Raw genomic sequence first — 19,136 nt, 5'->3', positions numbered from 1 at the left:
ATATACTGTATCCCATATACTGTATCCCATATACTGCATCACATATACTGTATCCCATATACTGTATCCCATATACTGTATCCCATATACTGTATCCCATATACTGCATCCCATATACTGTATCCCATATACTGTATCCCATATACTGTATCCCATATAGCCATATACGGTATCCCATATACTGTATCCCATATACTGTATCCCATATACTGTATCCCATATACTGTATCCCATATACTGTATCCCATATAGCCATATACTGTATCCCATATACTGTATCCCATATACTGTATCCCATATACTGTATCCCATATAGCCATATACTGTATCCCATATACTGTATCCCATATACTGTATCCCATATACTGTATCCCATATACTGTATCCCATATAGCCATATACTGCATCCCATATACTGTATCCCATATAGCCATATACTGTATCCCATATAGCCATATACTGTATCCCATATACTGCATCCCATATACTGTATCCCATATAGCCATATACTGTATGACATATACTGTATCCCATATACTGCATCCCATATACTGTGTGTGTCCATCAGAGTTCCCCACTCCAAAGACTGAGCTGGTCCAGAGGTTCACGGTGCTGTATCTGGGTATGATGCCTGTAGCCAGTCCTATAGGTGAGTCCCACACACACACACACACACACACACACAGACACACACGCACGCACGCACGCACGCACGCACACACACACACACACACACACACACACACACACACACACACACACACACACACACACACACACACACACACACACACACACACACACACACACACACACACACACACACACACACACACACACACACACACACACACACACACACTCACACTCACACTCACACACACTCACACTCACACTCACACACTCACACTCACACTCACACTCACCACTCACTCACACTCACACACACACACTCACACACACACTCACACACACTCACACACACACACACACACACTCTCACACACACTCACACTCACACACACACACACACACACACACACACACACACACACACACACACACACACACACACACACACACACACACACACACACACACACACACACACACACTAACTGTGTGTGATCTGAGGTAGTTAGTGAGGTGATCGTTGACCTCTAAACCTTGACCTTAACCCCTGGCCCCGTGACCCTAGGTATGGACACAGTGAACGGGGCGATAGACAGTCTGATTGGTTCTTCCAGGAGAGAGGAGTGGACAGCTGTTAACCTCAACGTGGCCGATGCTACCCTCATTATAAGCAACCAACAGGTAACATACTCACCTCTACCCTCATTATCAACCACCAACACTATATTCTGTCTCTCTCTCGCTCTCTCGCTCTCTCTCCCGCTCTCTGATGACGTCTCATCCTGTGTGTGTGTGTGTGTGTGTTTGCGTGCGTCCCTGTGTGTGTGTCTGTCTGTCTGTCTGTCTCTCCCTGTGTACCAGGAGGTGGAGGAGGAGGTGGAGGAGGAGGAGGTGTTGTTTGAGTGCAGGGTGAGGTTCCTGTCCTTCATGGGGGTAGGGCGGGACATCCACTGCTTTGCCTTCATCATGGACGGAGGAGGACAACGTTATGAGTGTCATGTGTTCTGGTGTGAACCCAACGCTGGACAGCTCTCTGAGGCAGTACAGGCTGCTTGCATGGTGAGTACACTCTATAATATCTAGATCTATGTATAGGCTCTATGCGTGGTGAGTACACTCTATAATATCTAGATCTATGTATAGGCTGCATGCATGGTGAGTACACTCTATAATATCTAGATCTATGTACAGGCTGCATGCATGGTGAGTACACTCTATAATGTCTAGATCTATGTACAGGCTGCATGCATGGTGAGTACACTCTATAATATATAGATCTATGTACATGCTTCATGCATGGTGAGTACACTCTATAATATCTAGATCTATGTACAGGCTGTATGCATGGTGAGTACACTCTATAATATCTAGATCTATGTACAGGCTGCATGCATGGTGAGTACACTCTATAATATCTAGATCTATGTACAGGCTGCATGCATGGTGAGTACACTCTATAATATCTAGATCTATGTACAGGCTGCATGCATGGTGAGTACACTCTATAATATCTAGATCTATGTACAGGCTGCATGCGTGGTGAGTACACTCTATAATGTCTAGATCTATGTACAGGCTGCATGCATGGTGAGTACACTCTATAATATATAGATCTATGTACATGCTTCATGCATGGTGAGTACACTCTATAATATCTAGATCTATGTACAGGCTGTATGCGTGGTGAGTACACTCTATAATATCTAGATCTATGTACAGGCTTCATGCATGGTGAGTACACTCTATAATATCTAGATCTATGTACAGGCTGCATGCATGGTGAGTACACTCTATAATATCTAGATCTATGTACAGGCTTCATGCATGGTGAGTACACTCTATAATATCTAGATATATGTACAGGCTGCATGCATGGTGAGTACACTCTATAATATCTAGATCTATGTACAGGCTGCATGCATGGTGAGTACACTCTATAATATCTAGATCTATGTACAGGCTGTATGCGTGGTGAGTACACTCTAGAATATCTAGATATATGTACAGGCTTCATGCATGGTGAGTACACTCTATAATATATAGATCTATGTACAGGCTTCATGCATGGTGAGTACACTCTATAATATCTAGATCTATGTACAGGCTGTATGCGTGGTGAGTACACTCTATAATATCTAGATCTATGTACAGGCTGCATGCATGGTGAGTACACTCTATAATATCTAGATCTATGTACAGGCTGCATGCATGGTGAATACACTCTATAATATCAAGATCTACAGTACTAGTCAACAGTTTGGACACACCTACTCATTCCAGGGTTTTTCTTTATTTTTCTTTATTTTGTACATTGTAGAATAATAGTGAAGACATCAAAACTATGAAATAACACATATGGAATCATGTAGTAACCAAAGAAGTGTTAAACAAATCAAAAAATATTTTATATTTGAGATTCTTCAAATAGCCACCCTTTGCCTTAATGACAGCTTTGCACACTCTTGGCATTCTCTCAACCAGCTTCACCTGGAATGCTTTTCCAACAGTCTTGAAGGAGTTCCCACATATGCTGAGCACTTGTTGGCTGCTTTTTCACTCTGCGGTCCGACTCATCCCAAACCATCTCAATTGGGTTGAGGTCGGGGGATTGTGGAGGCCAGGTCATCTGATGCAGCACTCCATCACTCTCCTTCTTGGTCAAATAGCCCTTACACAGCCTGGAGGTGTGTTGGGTCATTGTGCTGTTGAAAAACAAATGATTGTCCCACTAAGCCCAAACCAGATGGGATGGCATATCGCTGCAGAATGCTGTGGTAGCCATGCTGGTTAAGTGTGCCTTGAATTCTAAATAAATCACAGACAGTGTCACCAGCAAAGCACCCCCACACCATAACACCTCCTCCTCCATTCTTTATGGTGGGAAATACACATGCGGAGATCATCCGTTCACCCACAGCGTGTCTCACAAAGTCACGGCGGTTGGAACTAAAAATCTCAGATTTTGACTCCAGACCAAAGGACAAATTTCCACCGGTCTAATGTCCATTGCTCGTGTTTCTTGGCCCAAGCAGGTCTCTTCCTATTGCTGTCCTTTAGTAGTGGTTTCTTTGCAGCAATTCGACCATGAAGGCCTGATTCACACAGTCTCCTCTGAACAGTTGATGTTGAGATGTGTCTGTTACTTGAACTCTGTGAAGCATTTATTTGGGTTCCAATTTCTGAGGCTGGTAACTCTAATGAACTTATCCTCTGCACCAGAGGTAACTCTGGGTCTTCCATTCCTGTGGCGGTCCTCATGAGAGCCAGTTTCATCATAGCGCTTGATGGTTTTTGCGACTGCACTTGAAGAAACTTTCAAAGTTCTTGAAATGTTCCGTATTGAATGACCTTCATGTCTTAAAGTAATGATGGACTGTCGTTTCTCTTTGCTTATTTGAGCTGTTCTTGCCATAATATGGACTTGGTCTTTTACCAAATAGGGCTATCTTCTGTATACCCCCCCTACTTTGTCACAACACAACTGATTGGCTGAAACGCATTAAGAAGGAAATAAATTCCACAAATTAACTTTTAAGAAGGCACACCTGTTAATTGAAATTCATTCCAGGTGACTACCTCATGAAGCTGGTTGAGAGAATGCCAAGAGTGTGCAAAGCTGTTTAACACTTTTTTGGTTACTACGTGATTCCATATGTGTTATTTCATAGTTTTGATGTCTTCACTATGGTCCCCACCTGGTGTCCCAGGTCTAAACAGGGCCTGATCATTAATGGTCCCCACCTGGTGTCCCAGGTCTAAACAGGGCCTGATCATTAATGGTCCCCACCTGGTGTCCCAGGTCTAAACAGGGCCTGATCATTAATGGTCCCCACCTGGTGTCCCAGGTCTAAACAGGGCCTGATCATTAATGGTACCCACCTGGTGTCCCAGGTCTAAACAGGCCCTGATCATGAATGGTCTCCACCTGGTGTCCCAGGTCTAAACAGGGGGCCTGATCATTAATGGTCCCCACCTGGTGTCCCAGGTCTAAACAGGGGGCCTGATCATTAATGGTATCCACCTGGTGTCCCAGGTCTAAACAGGGCCTGATCATTAATGGTACCCACCTGGTGTCCCAGGTCTAAACAGGGGGCCTGATCATTAATGGTCCCCACCTGGTGTCCCAGGTCTAAACAGGGCCTGATCATTAATGGTACCCACCTGGTGTCCCAGGTCTAAACAGGGCCTGATCATTAATGGTCCCCACCTGGTGTCCCAGGTCTAAACAGGCCCTGATCATTAATGGTACCCACCTGGTGTCTCTCTCTCTCTCTCTCTCTCTCTCTCTCTCTCTCTCTCTCTCTCTCTGTCTCTGCTCTCTGTCTCTGTCTCTGTCTCTGTCTCTGTCTCTGTCTCTGTCTCTGTCTCTGTCTCTGTCTCTCTCTCTCTCTCTCTCTCTGTCTCTCTGTCTCTCTCTCTCTCTCTCTCTCTGTCTCTGTCTCTATCTCTCACTCTGTCTGTCTCTCTGTCTCTCTGTCTCTCTCTCTCTCTCTCTCTCTCTCTCTCTCTCTCTCTCTCTCTCTCTCTCTCTCTCTCTCTCTCCCCCCCCACCTGCCTCCCTCTCCTCTAGTTAAGGTATCAGAAGTGCCTGTTGGCTCACCCCCCCTCCCGGAGACCCCTCCCCTCCTATGGCTGTGGCTCCTCCCCCCCGGGCAGCGGCGGTGGTAACCATGGTAATGGCGGTGTGGAAGGAGAGACTGTGTCTCAGCGTGTCTCCACCAGCGTGAAGAGAGGAGTGCTGTCCCTCATCGACACCCTCAAACAGAAGAGACCGCTGCCCACAGCCACTGACGCACCAGAGTAACCATGGAAACTAAACTAACATTGTGACTACGACCGCACACCCCAGTAACTATGGAAACAAACAACGCTACTACAACCGCACACCCTGGTAACTATGGAAGCGAACAGCACAGCACCTTGGTAACAAAACGTAGAACCCCCCTCCTCCATAGACGGTCCTCATCCTCCATAGACGGTCCTCATCCTCCATAGACGGTCCTCATCCTCCATAGACGGTCCCTCCCTCCTCCATAGACGGTCCTCCCCTCCTCCATAGACGGTCCTCCTCCTCCATAGACAGTCCTCATCCTCCATAGACGGTCCTCCTCCTCCATAGACGGTCATCCTCCTCCATAGACAGTCCTCCTCCTCCATAGACGGTCCTCCTCCTCCATAGACGGTCCTCCCCTCCTCCATAGACGGTCCTCCTCCTCCATAGACGGTCCTCCTCCTCCATAGACGGTCCTCCCCTCCTCCATAGACGGTCCTCCCCTTCTCCATAGACGGTCCTCCTCCTCCATAGACAGTCCTCCCCTCCTCCATAGACGGTCCTCCTCCACTTCCTCCATAGACGGTCCTCCCCTCCTCCATAGACGGTCCTCCTCCTCCATAGACAGTCCTCCCCTCCTCCATAGACGGTCCTCCTCCTCCATAGACAGTCCTCCCCTCCTCCATAGACGGTCCTCCCCTCCTCCATAGACGGTCCTCCTCCTCCATAGACAGTCCTCCCCTCCTCCATAGACGGTCCTCCTCCTCCATAGACAGTCCTCCCCCTCCTCCATAGACGGTCCTCCTCCACTTCCTCCATAGACGGTCCTCCCCTCCTCCATAGACGGTCCTCCTCCTCCATAGACAGTCCTCCCCTCCTCCATAGACGGTCCTCCTCCTCCATAGACAGTCCTCCCCTCCTCCATAGACGGTCCTCCCCTCCTCCATAGACGGTCCTCCTCCTCCATAGACAGTCCTCCCCTCCTCCATAGACGGTCCTCCTCCTCCATAGACAGTCCTCCCCTCCTCCATAGACGGTCCTCCTCCCCTCCTCCATAGACCTCCCCTCCTCCTCCTCCTCCTCCTTCATAGACGGTCCTCCCCTCCTCCATAGACGGTCCTCCTCCTCCATAGACGGTCCTCCTCCTCCATAGACGGTCCTCCTCCTCCATAGACGGTCCTCCTCCTCCATAGACGGTCCTCCCCTACTCCATAGACGGTCCTCCTCCTCCATAGACGGTCCTCCTCCTCCATAGACGGTCCTCCCCTCCTCCATAGCCTCCTTTTGACAAGGAAGCACAAGTGTATCCTACCACAGAAGACTTGTGATATCCGCCACAACCCCCTTTGAATCAGCTGTTGTATTGTCGGAGGAAAAAAAAGTATGGACATATTTAAAAACAATATGCTACTAACCCTTTCTCTATAAAATATCTTGCACAACTAACTTCATTTTGTTTTGAGCACTTTACATTTTGGGTTCCGCCCCTGTAAACACTCACAGTGTATATCTGTGTGTAACATTGGACCTGTATAAGCTATCTGTTCATTTCTAATGTATTTTGTTGTTTATTTGGCTGAGTCCCAAATTGCACCCTATTTCACATAGGGTTCTTGTTCAAAGTAGCGCACTATATAGGGAATAGGGTGTCATTTGGGACTCATTCTTTGTATTTCTTGATGAAAGGCCTTGAGTCTCTCCTATCAATATTAAGATTGTAAATTTCCGGTAACTTTCCCAAATTTCCCCAGGTTTTCCAGAAATCCTGATTGGACGATTCCAGATGACCTGCTCATTCCCTCTTGGAATCTTCCAACCAGATTACTGGAAAAGCTGGGAATTTTGGGGGAAAGTTACCGGAATTTTGCAACGCTAATCATTATCAAAGTATCAATGTGTTTGTAGAAAACTGCAGAAGCGTTCATGTGACTTTATATGGTTAGCAGACAGGTGTGATGGGAAAGGAGACCAATCAACTAATCCATTTATCAATCAGTCATTTGATTGATTAAAACTAGAGGTTCATCTATGCATTCTTTTGATCTTGTGATACAAGCAAAACGGACTACGACATCACGGAGCCTTGCATGCCCTATGGACAGAAAGGTTTTAAACGGACTACGACATCACGGAGCCTTGCATGCCCATGGACAGAAAGGTTTTAAACGGACTACGACATCACGGAGCCTTGCATGCCCATGGACAGAAAGGTTTTAAACGGACTACGACATCACGGAGCCTTGCATGCCCATGGACAGAAAGGTTTTAAACGGACTACGACATCACGTAGCCTTGCATGCCCATGGACAGAAAGGTTTTAAACGGACTACGACATCACGGAGCCTTGCATGCCCTATGGACAGAAAGGTTTTAAACGGACTACGACATCACGGAGCCTTGCATGCCCTATGGACAGAAAGGTTTTAAACGGACTACGACATCACGGAGCCTTGCATGCCCATGGACAGAAAGGTTTTAAACGGACTACGACATCACGGAGCCTTGCATGCCCATGGACAGAAAGGTTTTAAACGGACTACGACATCACGGAGCCTTGCATGCCCATGGACAGAAAGGTTTTAAACGGACTACGACATCACAGAGCCTTGCATGCCCATGGACAGAAAGGTTGTATTTTATTTATGATATTTTATAACAGTATATTATATATTATATATTGTTTTAATATTGTCACACAGTCACTGCTCACTCACAGTTATAACACCATGTCTGCTTCCCAAATGGCACCCTGGTCCCTTCATAGTGCACTACTTTAGAGTGGGCCCCTATAGACCCTGGTCCCTTCATAGTGCACTACTTTAGAGTGGGCCCCTATAGACCCTGGTCCCTTCATAGTGCACTACTTTAGAGTGGGCCCCTATAGACCCTGGTCCCTTCATAGTGCACTACTTTAGAGTGGGCCCCTATAGACCCTGGTCCCTTCATAGTGCACTACTTTAGAGTGGGCCCCTATAGACCCTGGTCCCTTCATAGTGCACTACTTTAGAGTGGGCCCCTATAGACCCTGGTCCCTTCATAGTGCACTACTTTAGAGTGGGCCCCTATAGACCCTGGTCCCTTCATAGTGCACTACTTTAGAGTGGGCCCCTATAGACCCTGGTCCCTTCATAGTGCACTACTTTAGAGTGGGCCCCTATAGACCCTGGTCCCTTCATAGTGCACTACTTTAGAGTGGGCCCCGTATGGACCCTGGTCAAGAGTAGTGCACCATTTAGAACACAGGCCATGTCCGAGACAGGCAGAAAGGCTTTATAACAGGTATAACATGTTATAGAACAAGACACAGGCTTGAGAACAGGTATAACATGTTATAGAACAAGACACAGGCTTGAGAACAGGTATAACATGTTATAGAACAAGACACAGGCTTGAGAACAGGTAGAACATGTTATAGAACAAGACACAGGCTTGAGAACAGGTAGAACATGTTATAGAACAAGACACAGGCTTGAAAACAGTCATAACATGTTATAGAACAAGACACAGGCTTGAGAACAGTCATAACATGTTATAGAACAAGACACAGGCTTGAGAACAGGTATAACATGTTATAGAACAAGACACAGGCTTGAGAACAGTCATAACATGTTATAGAACAAGACACAGGCTTGAGAACAGTCATAACATGTTATAGAACAAGACACAGGCTTGAGAACAGGTATAACATGTTATAGAACAAGACAGGCTTGAGAACAGATAACATGTTATAGAACAAGACACAGGCTTGAGAACAGGTATAACATGTTATAGAACAAGACACAGGCTTGAGAACAGTCATAACATGTTATAGAACAAGACACAGGCTTGAGAACAGGTATAACATGTTATATTGTATTATAATAAGACACAGGCTTCAGCCTCCATGTGTTGCCTTCAGTTTGCTCCTCACTATATTTAACCTGTATGAACCTGTATGAATAAACCACTTATTAAAACAGGACTCCTGTGGTCGCTGTGTGGGTGTGTTTATGTGTGTGTTTACGTGTGTGTTTACGTGTGTGTTTATGGGTGTGTGTGTGTGTGTGTGTGTGTTTATGGGTGTGTTTATGGGTGTGTTTGTGTGTGTGTGTGTGTGTGTTTATGGGTATGTGTGTGTGTGTGTTTACATGTGTGTTTACGTGTGTGTGTTTACGTGTGTGTGTGTGTTTACGTGTGTGTTTATGGGGGTGTGTGGGTGTGTGTGTGTGTGTGTTTTGACTACTTTACAACTCTTTGTCTTTCTCTGTACTGGTGCTGGAGAAAGAGGGAGGAGGAGGAGGAGAGATTTGATGGAGGGAGGGAGATACGAGAAGGGGGGAGGGAGAGATGGGAGGGGGGGGGGGGGGAGGGAGATGGAAGACGGAGGGAGAGATGGGAGGGGGAGGGAGAGATGGGAGGGGGGAGGAGAGGAGGGAGGGGGGGGGAGGGAGAGATGGGAGGGGGGAGAGACGGGAGGGGGGAGGGAGAGATGGGAGGGGGAGGGAGAGAGGGGGGAGGGACGGGAGGGAGAGATGGGAGGGGGGAGGGAGAGAGGGAGGGGGGAGGGAGGAGAGGGGGAGGGAGAGACGAGGAGAGGGGGAGGGAGAGACGGGAGGGGGGAGGGAGAGATGGGAGGAGGGGAGAGGGGAGGGGGGAGGGAGAGATGGGAGGGGGGGAGGGAGAGATGGGAGGGGGGAGGGAGAGACGGAAGGGGGGAGGGAGAGATGGGAGGGGAGGGAGGGAGAGACGGGAGGGGGGAGGGAGAGAGAGGAGGGAGATGGGAGGGGAGGGAGAGACGGGAGGGGGAGGGAGAGACGAAGGGGAGGGAGAGATGGGAGGGAGAGGGAGGGAGAGACGGGAGGGGGAGGGAGAGACGGAAGGGGGGAGGGAGAGATGGGAGGGGGGAGGGAGATGGGAGGGGGAGGGAGAGACGAGAGGGGGAGGGAGAGATGGGAGGGAGAGACGGAGGGGGAGGGAGAGATGGGAGGGGAGAGAGATGGGAGGGAGAGACGGAGGGGGAGGGAGAGATGGAGAGAGACGAGAGGGGGAGGGAGAGATGGGAGGAGACGGAGGGGGGAGGGAGAGATGGGAGGGGGAGGGAGAGACGAGAAGGGGGAGGGAGAGATGGGAGGGAGAGACGGAGGGGGAGGGAGAGACGGGAGGGGGATACGAGAAGGGGGGAGGGAGAGATGGAAGGGGGGGAGGGAGAGACGGAAGGGGGAGGGAGAGGGGGGAGGGAGAGACGGGAGGGGGGAGGGAGAGACGGGAGGGGGGAGGGAGAGACGACTGGGGGGTGGTAGTGGAGGGGTTAGAGTTGAGGTTTGGTACAACTGTGGTTGGTTTCAGAGAGGGGTTTGACTCCACTAGTTCCAATACCACCTGCTCTACTTCTAACAGTTTTAGCTCTGTTAGTTGTAGTTCTCACAGTTTTAGCTCTATTAGTTGTAGTTCTCACAGTTTTAGCTCTATTAGTTGTAGTTCTCACAGTTTTAGCTCTATTAGTTGTAGTTCTCACAGTTTTAGCTCTATTAGTTGTAGTTCTCACAGTTTTAGCTCTATTAGTTGTAGTTCTAACAGTTTTAGCTCTGTTAGTTGTAGTTCTAACAGTTTTAGCTCTGTTAGTTGTAGTTCTCACAGTTTTAGCTCTGTTAGTTGTAGTTCTAACAGTTTTAGCTCTGTTAGTTGTAGTTCTAACAGTTTTAGCTCTGTTAGTTGTAGTTCTCACAGTTTTAGCTCTGTTAGTTGTAGTTCTCACAGTTTTAGCGCTGTTAGTTGTAGTTCTCACAGTTTTAGCTCTATTAGTTGTAGTTCTCACAGTTTTAGCTCTGTTAGTTGTAGTTCTCACAGTTTTAGCTCTATTAGTTGTAGTTCTCTCAGTTTTAGCTCTGTTAGTTGTAGTTCTCACAGTTTTAGCTCTATTAGTTGTAGTTCTCACAGTTTTAGCTCTATTAGTTGTAGTTCTCACAGTTTTAGCTCTATTAGTTGTAGTTCTCACAGTTTTAGCTCTATTAGTTGTAGTTCTAACAGTTTTAGCTCTGTTAGTTGTAGTTCTCACAGTTTTAGCTCTATTAGTTGTAGTTCTCACAGTTTTAGCTCTATTAGTTGTAGTTCTCACAGTTTTAGCTCTATTAGTTGTAGTTCTCACAGTTTTAGCTCTGTTAGTTGTAGTTCTCACAGTTTTAGCTCTATTAGTTGTAGTTCTCACAGTTTTAGCTCTATTAGTTGTAGTTCTCACAGTTTTAGCTCTGTTAGTTGTAGTTCTCACAGTTTTAGCTCTATTAGTTGTAGTTCTCACAGTTTTAGCTCTGTTAGTTGTAGTTCTAACAGTTTTAGCTCTATTAGTTGTAGTTCTCACAGTTTTAGCTCTATTAGTTGTAGTTCCAACAGTTTTAGCTCTATTAGTTGTAGTTCCAACAGGAGGAGAGGGAGGGAGGGAGGAGGATAGGGGGGGGGGAGGAGGAGGAGAGAAGATGAGCATTTGATACCTCTGCAGTTCATCTGAGGCAGACTGAGAATTAATTGAGGTAAAACAGTAATTCTTCTCATAGATTATCCATGTATGAACTACACATTGACACATCCAGCCCAAAGCAGGAGGTTTAAAAAAAATACCTAGTAGTCACCAAAAGTTCCAGAGCATGACTTTAACATGGTAGCATGTGGAAACCGTGCCAGGGAAACTGAACCAAAGCATGGATTGCTGTCATACCTTGTCCATATACTGCTTGTAGGATAATATGTACGCAGTGCTTGCTCCTTAGCTTCTTCTTTCTTGATGTTTTCCCACGACTAGTCACATTTATTGCACACATCCGACTTCCCCGTTACCTCCTGAGCAACCAGTAAACATTCCCCTTTACCTCCTGAGCAACCAGTAAACATTCCCCGTTACCTCCTGAGCAACCAGTAAACATTCCCCGTTACCTCCTGAGCAACCAGTAAACATTCCCCGTTACCTCCTGAGCAACCAGTAAACGTTCCCCGTTACCTCCTGAGCAACCAGTAAACATTCCCCGTTACCTCCTGAGCAACCAGTAAACATTCCCCTTTACCTCCTGAGCAACCAGTAAACATTCCCCGTTACCTCCTGAGCAACCAGTAAACATTCCCCTTTACCTCCTGAGCAACCAGTAAACATTCCCCTTTACCTCCTGAGCAACCAGTAAACATTCCCCCGTTACCTCCTGAGCAACCAGTAAACATTCCCCCGTTACCTCCTGAGCAACCAGTAAACATTCCCCTTTACCTCCTGAGCAACCAGTAAACGTTCCCCGTTACCTCCTGAGCAACCAGTAAACGTTCACACTCAGTCACTTGCTGTCCTTTTTTTTTTAAACACAGCGCAGCAAGTCTGACCCCGCCCGGCACAATCAAATCAATTGCGGTCGGTCTCCCTCTAGTCATTTGTGTGTCTTCATTATTTCAATCAAACAGAGCGCTTAAAGCATCAGACAAGCTATCAGACTATAGTTGATTTGATTAAAACACATAGGATGTGTCTATATATGAAAAAATACACGTTTAAAATTTCAACCAAGCAAACCTCATCACCCGTCTAACACCATCCCTACCGTAAAGCATGGTGGTGGCAGCATCATGTTATGGGGATGCTTTTCAGTGGCAGGGACTGGGAGACTGGTAAGGATGGAGGGAACAGTGAATGGAACCAAATACAGGCACATCCTTGATGAGAACCTTTTACGTTCCAACAGGATAATTACCCCAAGCATACAGCCAAAGCAATGCTGGAATGGCTTCAGATCAAGAATGAGAAAGTCCTTGAGTGGCCCAGTCAAAGGCCAGACTTGAATTCCATTGAAAATCTGTGGAAAGACTTGAAGATTGCTGTTCATCGCCGCTCCCCATCTAACTTAATGGGAGAAAATCCCCAAATCCAGATGTGCAAAGCTGATACAGATATGCCCAAGACGACTGAATGCTGTAATCGCCGTCAAAGGTGTTTCTACAAAACATTGCATTGGGTGCGAATACTTACGCAAATGAGATATTTCTGTATTTAATTTTCAATACATTTGCTAAAATTTCGAACATGTTTTCACTTTGGGGTATTGTGTGTAGATGGGTGAGAAAAACATACATTTCATCCATTTTGAATTCAGGCTTTGACAACAGAATGTGGAATAAATCAATCAAGGGGTATGAATACTTTCTGAAGGCACTGTATACTTTTGTAATGACCGGAGGGTGCACCGGGAGACAAAACAACACAGAGTTTCTACCTTTCGATAGCCTAACACCTGAGAGATGTTTTAAGCGCATGCATTAGGATAGGATAATTTTCCATTTGCAGGACCGATTGGCCATTAGGCTAGGATAATTTTCCATTAGCAGGACCGACTGGCCATTAGGCTAGGATAATGACCCATTAGCAGGACCGACTGACCATTAGGCTAGGATAATGACCCATTAGCAGGACCGACTGACCATTAGGCTAGGATAATGACCCATTAGCAGGACCGACTGACCATTAGGCTAGGATAATGACCCATTAGCAGGATCGATTGGCCATTAGGCTAGGATAATGACCCATTAGCAGGACCGACTGACCATTAGGCTAGGATAATGACCCATTAGCAGGACCGACTGACCATTAGGCTAGGATAATGACCCATTAGCAGGACCGACTGGCCATTAGGCTAGGATAATGACCCATTAGCAGGACCGACTGGCCATTAGGCTAGATAGGATAATGACCCATTAGCAGGACCGACTGACCATTAGGCTAGGATAATGACCCATTAGCAGGACCGACTGACCATTAGGCTAGGATAATGACCCATTAGCAGGACCGACTGGCCATTAGGCTAGGATAATGACCCATTAGCAGGACCGACTGACCATTAGGCTAGGATAATGACCCATTAGCAGGACCGACTGGCCATTAGGCTAGGATAATGACCCATTAGCAGGACCGACTGACCATTAGGCTAACCTTTACAATGGGACTCAAATCTATTGTGAAAAGACAGAAACACTGGCACAATGGCTTTATTTTTCATCTGCATGTATTTCAATGGGAAAGTAACGTTGGTTTCTGAAGAGTCCATTCACTGATCATCTTGAAGTCACAGAGAAGAACCAAGCTGGAACTGTACACCCAGCACAATGTATTGCTTCAACTGGTTGTTTCCTCTGGCCTCTGCTTCCACACCAGTTTGTTGTTGGGCAAAGCCATCTGGCCTCTGCTTCCACACCAGTTTGTTGTTGGGCAAAGCCATCTGGCCTCTGTTTCCACACCAGTTTGTTGTTGGGCAAAGCCATCTGGCCTCTGCTTCCACACCAGTTTGTTGTTGGGCAAAGCCATCTGGCCTCTGTTTCCACACCAGTTTGTTGTTGGGCAAAAGCCATCTGGCCTCTGTTTCCACACCAGTTTGTTGTTGGGCAAAGCCATCTGGCCTCTGCTTCCACACCAGTTTGTTGTTGGGCAAAGCCATCTGGCCTCTGTTTCCACACCAGTTTGTTGTTGGGCAAAGCCATCTGGCCTCTGTTTCCACACCAGTTTGTTGTTGGGCAAAGCCATCTGGCCTCTGTTTCCACACCAGTTTGTTGTTGGGCAAAGCCATCTGGCCTCTGTTTCCCACACCAGTTTGTTGTTGGGCAAAGCCATCTGGCCTCTGTTTCCACACCAGTTTGTTGTTGGGCAAAGCCATCTGGCCTCTGTTTCCACACCAGTTTGTTGTTGGGCAAAGCCATCTGGCCTCTGCTTCCACACCAGTTTGTTGTTGGGCAAAGCCATCTGGCCTCTGTTTCCACACCAGTTTGTTGTTGGGCAAAGCCATCTGGCCTCTGTTTCCACACCAGTTTGTTGTTGGGCAAAGCCATCTGGCCTCTGCTTCCACACCAGTTTGTTGTTGGGCAAAGCCATCTGGCCTCTGTTTCCACACCAGTTTGTTGTTGGGCAAAGCCATCTGGCCTCTGTTTCCACACCAGTTTGTTGTTGGGCAAAGCCATCTGGCCTCTGTTTCCACACCAGTTTGTTGTTGGGAAAAGCCATCTGGCCTCTGTTTCCACACCAGTTTGTTGTTGGGCAAAGCCATCTGGCCTCTGTTTCCACACCAGTTTGTTGTTGGGCAAAGCCATCTGGCCTCTGTTTCCACACCAGTTTGTTGTTGGGCAAAGCCATCTGGCCTCTTTTTCCACACCAGTTTGTTGTTGGGAAAAGCCATCTGGCCTCTGTTTCCACACCAGTTTGTTGTTGGGCAAAGCCATCTGGCCTCTGTTTCCACACCAGTTTGTTGTTGGGCAAAGCCATCTGGCCTCTTTTTCCACACCAGTTTGTTGTTGGGCAAAGCCATCTGGCCTCTGTTTCCATACCAGTTTGTTGTTGGGCAAAGCCATCTGGCCTCTGTTTCCACACCAGTTTGTTGTTGGGCAAAGCCATCAGGCCTCTGTTTCCACACCAGTTTGTTGTTGGGCAAAGCCATCTGGCCTCTGTTTCCACACCAGTTTGTTGTTGGGCAAAGCCATCTGGGCTCTGTTTCCACACCAGTTTGTTGTTGGGCAAAGCCATTTGGCCTCTGTTTCCACACCAGTTTGTTGTTGGGCAAAGCCATCTGGCCTCTGTTTCCACACCAGTTTGTTGTTGGGCAAAGCCATCTGGCCTCTGTTTCCACACCAGTTTGTTGTTGGGCAAAGCCATCTGGCCTCTGTTTCCACACCAGTTTGTTGTTGGGCAAATCCATCTGGCCTCTGTTTCCACACCAGTTTGAGGTTGGCAAAGCCATCAGGCCTCTGTTTCCACACCAGTTTGCCACACCTGAGCAAATTCTGTACCTCTCCCCAGGAATGACTCTTCTGACCAAAAGAGATGCAAATTGTCCAGCCTGGTGGTTGGCTTGTTGTAGAGGGTGTAGTGGCCTTCGGGCGTTAATGGGAGCAGCACCACATCTGGTAGGGTTCTCAAACCAAAGACCTCATGATAGTCTTGTTGGACCATGGGGAAGGCCAGTGTACTGAGTCATAGGGGGACAGGTCGCTGGAGGTGGAAGAGGAACAGCCATAGAGGGGGTGTCTCTCTGTGCTGGAGGTGGAGGAGGAACAGCCATAGAGGTGGTTAGTGTCAGTGCTGGAGATGGAGGAGGATCAGCCATAGAGGGGGTTAGTGTCAGTGCTGGAGGTGGGGGAGGAACAGCCATAGAGGTGGTTAGTGTCAGTGCTGGAGGTGGAGGAGGAACAGCCATAGAGGTGGTTAGTGTCAGTGCTGGAGGTGGAGGAGGATCAGCCATAGAGGTGGTTAGTGTCAGTGCTGGAGGTGGGGGAGGAACAGCCATAGAGGTGGTTAGTGTCAGTGCTGGAGGTGGAGGAGGAACAGCCATAGAGGTGGTGTCTCTCTGTGCTGGAGGTGGAGGAGGAACAGCCATAGAGGTGGTTAGTGTCAGTGCTGGAGGTGGAGGAGGAACAGCCATAGAGGTGGTGTCTCTCTGTGCTGGAGGTGGAGGAGGAACAGCCATAGAGGTGGTTAGTGTCAGTGCTGGAGGTGGAGGAGGAACAGCCATAGAGTTGGTTAGTGTCAGTGCTGGAGGTGGGGGAGGAACAGCCATAGAGTTGGTTAGTGTCAGTGCTGGAGGTGGAGGAGGAACAGCCATAGAGGTGGTTAGTGTCAGTGCTGGAGGTGGGGGAGGAACAGCCATAGAGGTGGTTAGTGTCAGTTACTCCTCGCAGTTCCAGACAGGACAGGTCACAGGGAAGATGGAAAACAACAAACAGCAGGGATCTAGACAGCCACAAACCCGGGACAATCCGCGGTCCCAGCCACAATGGCTAACCGCGTCGCGGGCTGCGTTCAATAACAATAATAATAATATGCCATTTAGCAGACGCTTTTATCCAAAGCGACTTACAGTCATGCGTGCATACATTTTTTTTTGTGTATGGGTGGTCCCGGGGATCGAACCCACTACCCTGGCGTTACAAGCGTCGTGCTCTACCAGCTGAGCTACAGAGGACCACCATTTTCACATAAATAGTGAAATAATGCCATATTTGGACTAGATAATAGTCGCGGGCTGCGTTCAAGCCCTCAAGAAAACCCTGCTAGCTTGATAGGCTAGCTACTGCGCCAAACAGCTCCTCCGACCCGTCTTTGGTCGGCAGGATCCCTGGACAGAGACTAGCAGTCCCAGCAACTGATGCCAACTGCGTCGCCGGATCCAAACTGAAAAGTTAGCTAGCTTCTAAGAACTTTCCAATACACTTTCAAAACAACAAACCTCCCCTCACCAGCCTGCTGTGATATACAGTTATTATTATGAGAAGTCCTCCCCTCACCAGCCTCCTGTGACATACAGTAATTATTATGAGAAGTCCTCCCCTCACCAGCCTCCTGTGACATACAGTAATTATTATGAGAAGTCCTCCCCTCACCAGCCTCCTGTGACATACAGTAATTATTATGAGAAGTCCTCCCCTCACCAGCCTCCTGTGATATACAGTAATTATTATGAGAAGTCCTCCCCTCACCAGCCTCCTGTGACATACAGTAATTATTATGAGAAGTCCTCCCCTCACCAGCCTCCTGTGATATACAGTAATTATTATGAGAAGTCCTCCCCTCACCAGCCTCCTGTGATATACAGTCATTATTATGAGAAGTCCTCCCCTCACCAGCCTCCTGTGACATACAGTAATTATTATGAGAAGTCCTCCCCTCACCAGCCTCCTGTGATATACAGTCATTATTATGAGAAGTCCTTCCCTCACCAGCCTCCTGTGATATACAGTCATTATTATGAGACGTCCTTCCCTCACCAGCCTCCTGTGATATACAGTTATTATTATGAGAAGTCCTCCCCTCACCAGCCTGCTGTGATATACAGTCATTATTATGAGAAGTCCTCCCCTCACCAGCCTCCTGTGATATACAGTCATTATTATGAGAAGTCCTCCCCTCACCAGCCTCCTATGATATACAGTCATTATTATGAGCCGTCCTCTCCTCACCAGCCTCCTGTGTCACACAGTCACCACCAGCAGTATTTACAGTGCCTTCAGAAAGTAATCACACCCCTTGACTTTTCCCACATTTTGTGTGTTACAAAGTGGGATTAAAATGCATTGAATTGTAATTTTTTTCTACACAAAAGATTCTAACATTTATTACAAATTAATGAAAAATAAAACACTAATACACAGTGCATTCGGAAAGTATTCAGACCCCTTGACTTTTTTCACATTTTGTTACATTACAGCCTTATTCTAAAATCGATTAAATCGTTTTTTCCCCTCATCAATCTACACCCAATACCCCATAATGACAAAGCAAAAACAGGTTTATAGAAATGTTTGCTAATTTATTAAAATGTTTAAACTGAAATATTACATTTACATAAGTATTCAGACCCTTTACTCAGTACTTTGTTGAAGCACCTTTTGGCAGCGATTACAGCCTCGATTCTTCTTGGGTATGACGCTACAAGCTTGGCACACCTGTATTTGGGGAGTTTCTCCCATTCTTCTCTGCAGATCCTCTCAAGCTCTGTCAGGTTGGATGGGGAGCGTCGCTGCACAGCTATTTTCAGGTCTCTCCAGAGATGTTTGATCGGGTTCAAGTCTGGGCTCTGGCTGGGCCACTCAAGGACATTCAGAGACTTGCCCTGAAGCCACTCCTGCGTTGTCTTGGCTGTGTGCTTAGGGTCGTTGTCCTGTTGGAAGGTGAACCTTCGCCCCAGTCTGAGATCCTGAGTGCTCTGGAGCAGGTTTTCATCAAGGATCTCTCTGTACTTTGCTCCGTTCA

General features: G+C 47.4%; 1 protein-coding gene across 4 annotated transcripts in view; it reads left to right on the top strand.

The window, feature by feature from the left end:
* Positions 1–8,915, top strand: part of LOC121562231 (amyloid-beta A4 precursor protein-binding family B member 2-like) — a 112,363-nt gene extending 103,448 nt beyond the window's left edge. For all 4 annotated transcript variants that reach the window (XM_045213913.1, XM_045213912.1, XM_045213911.1 and 1 more), the window contains 5 exons: positions 569–649; positions 1,199–1,314; positions 1,495–1,692; positions 5,204–5,524; positions 7,156–8,915. In XM_045213913.1, coding sequence (XP_045069848.1) covers positions 569–649; positions 1,199–1,314; positions 1,495–1,692; positions 5,204–5,437 — 629 coding nt within the window. In that variant the 3' untranslated portion in view covers positions 5,438–5,524; positions 7,156–8,915. The remainder of the gene's footprint in view (positions 1–568; positions 650–1,198; positions 1,315–1,494; positions 1,693–5,203; positions 5,525–7,155) is intronic.
* Positions 8,916–19,136: the final 10,221 nt, after the last annotated feature.

Source organism: Coregonus clupeaformis, unplaced genomic scaffold (assembly GCF_020615455.1).
Source record: "Coregonus clupeaformis isolate EN_2021a unplaced genomic scaffold, ASM2061545v1 scaf0170, whole genome shotgun sequence".
In the NCBI taxonomy this organism is placed as follows: Eukaryota; Metazoa; Chordata; class Actinopteri; order Salmoniformes; family Salmonidae; genus Coregonus; species Coregonus clupeaformis.
The sequence above is the reverse complement of the archived record's forward strand: the minus strand, read 5'-3'. Positions and strand labels throughout refer to the sequence as shown.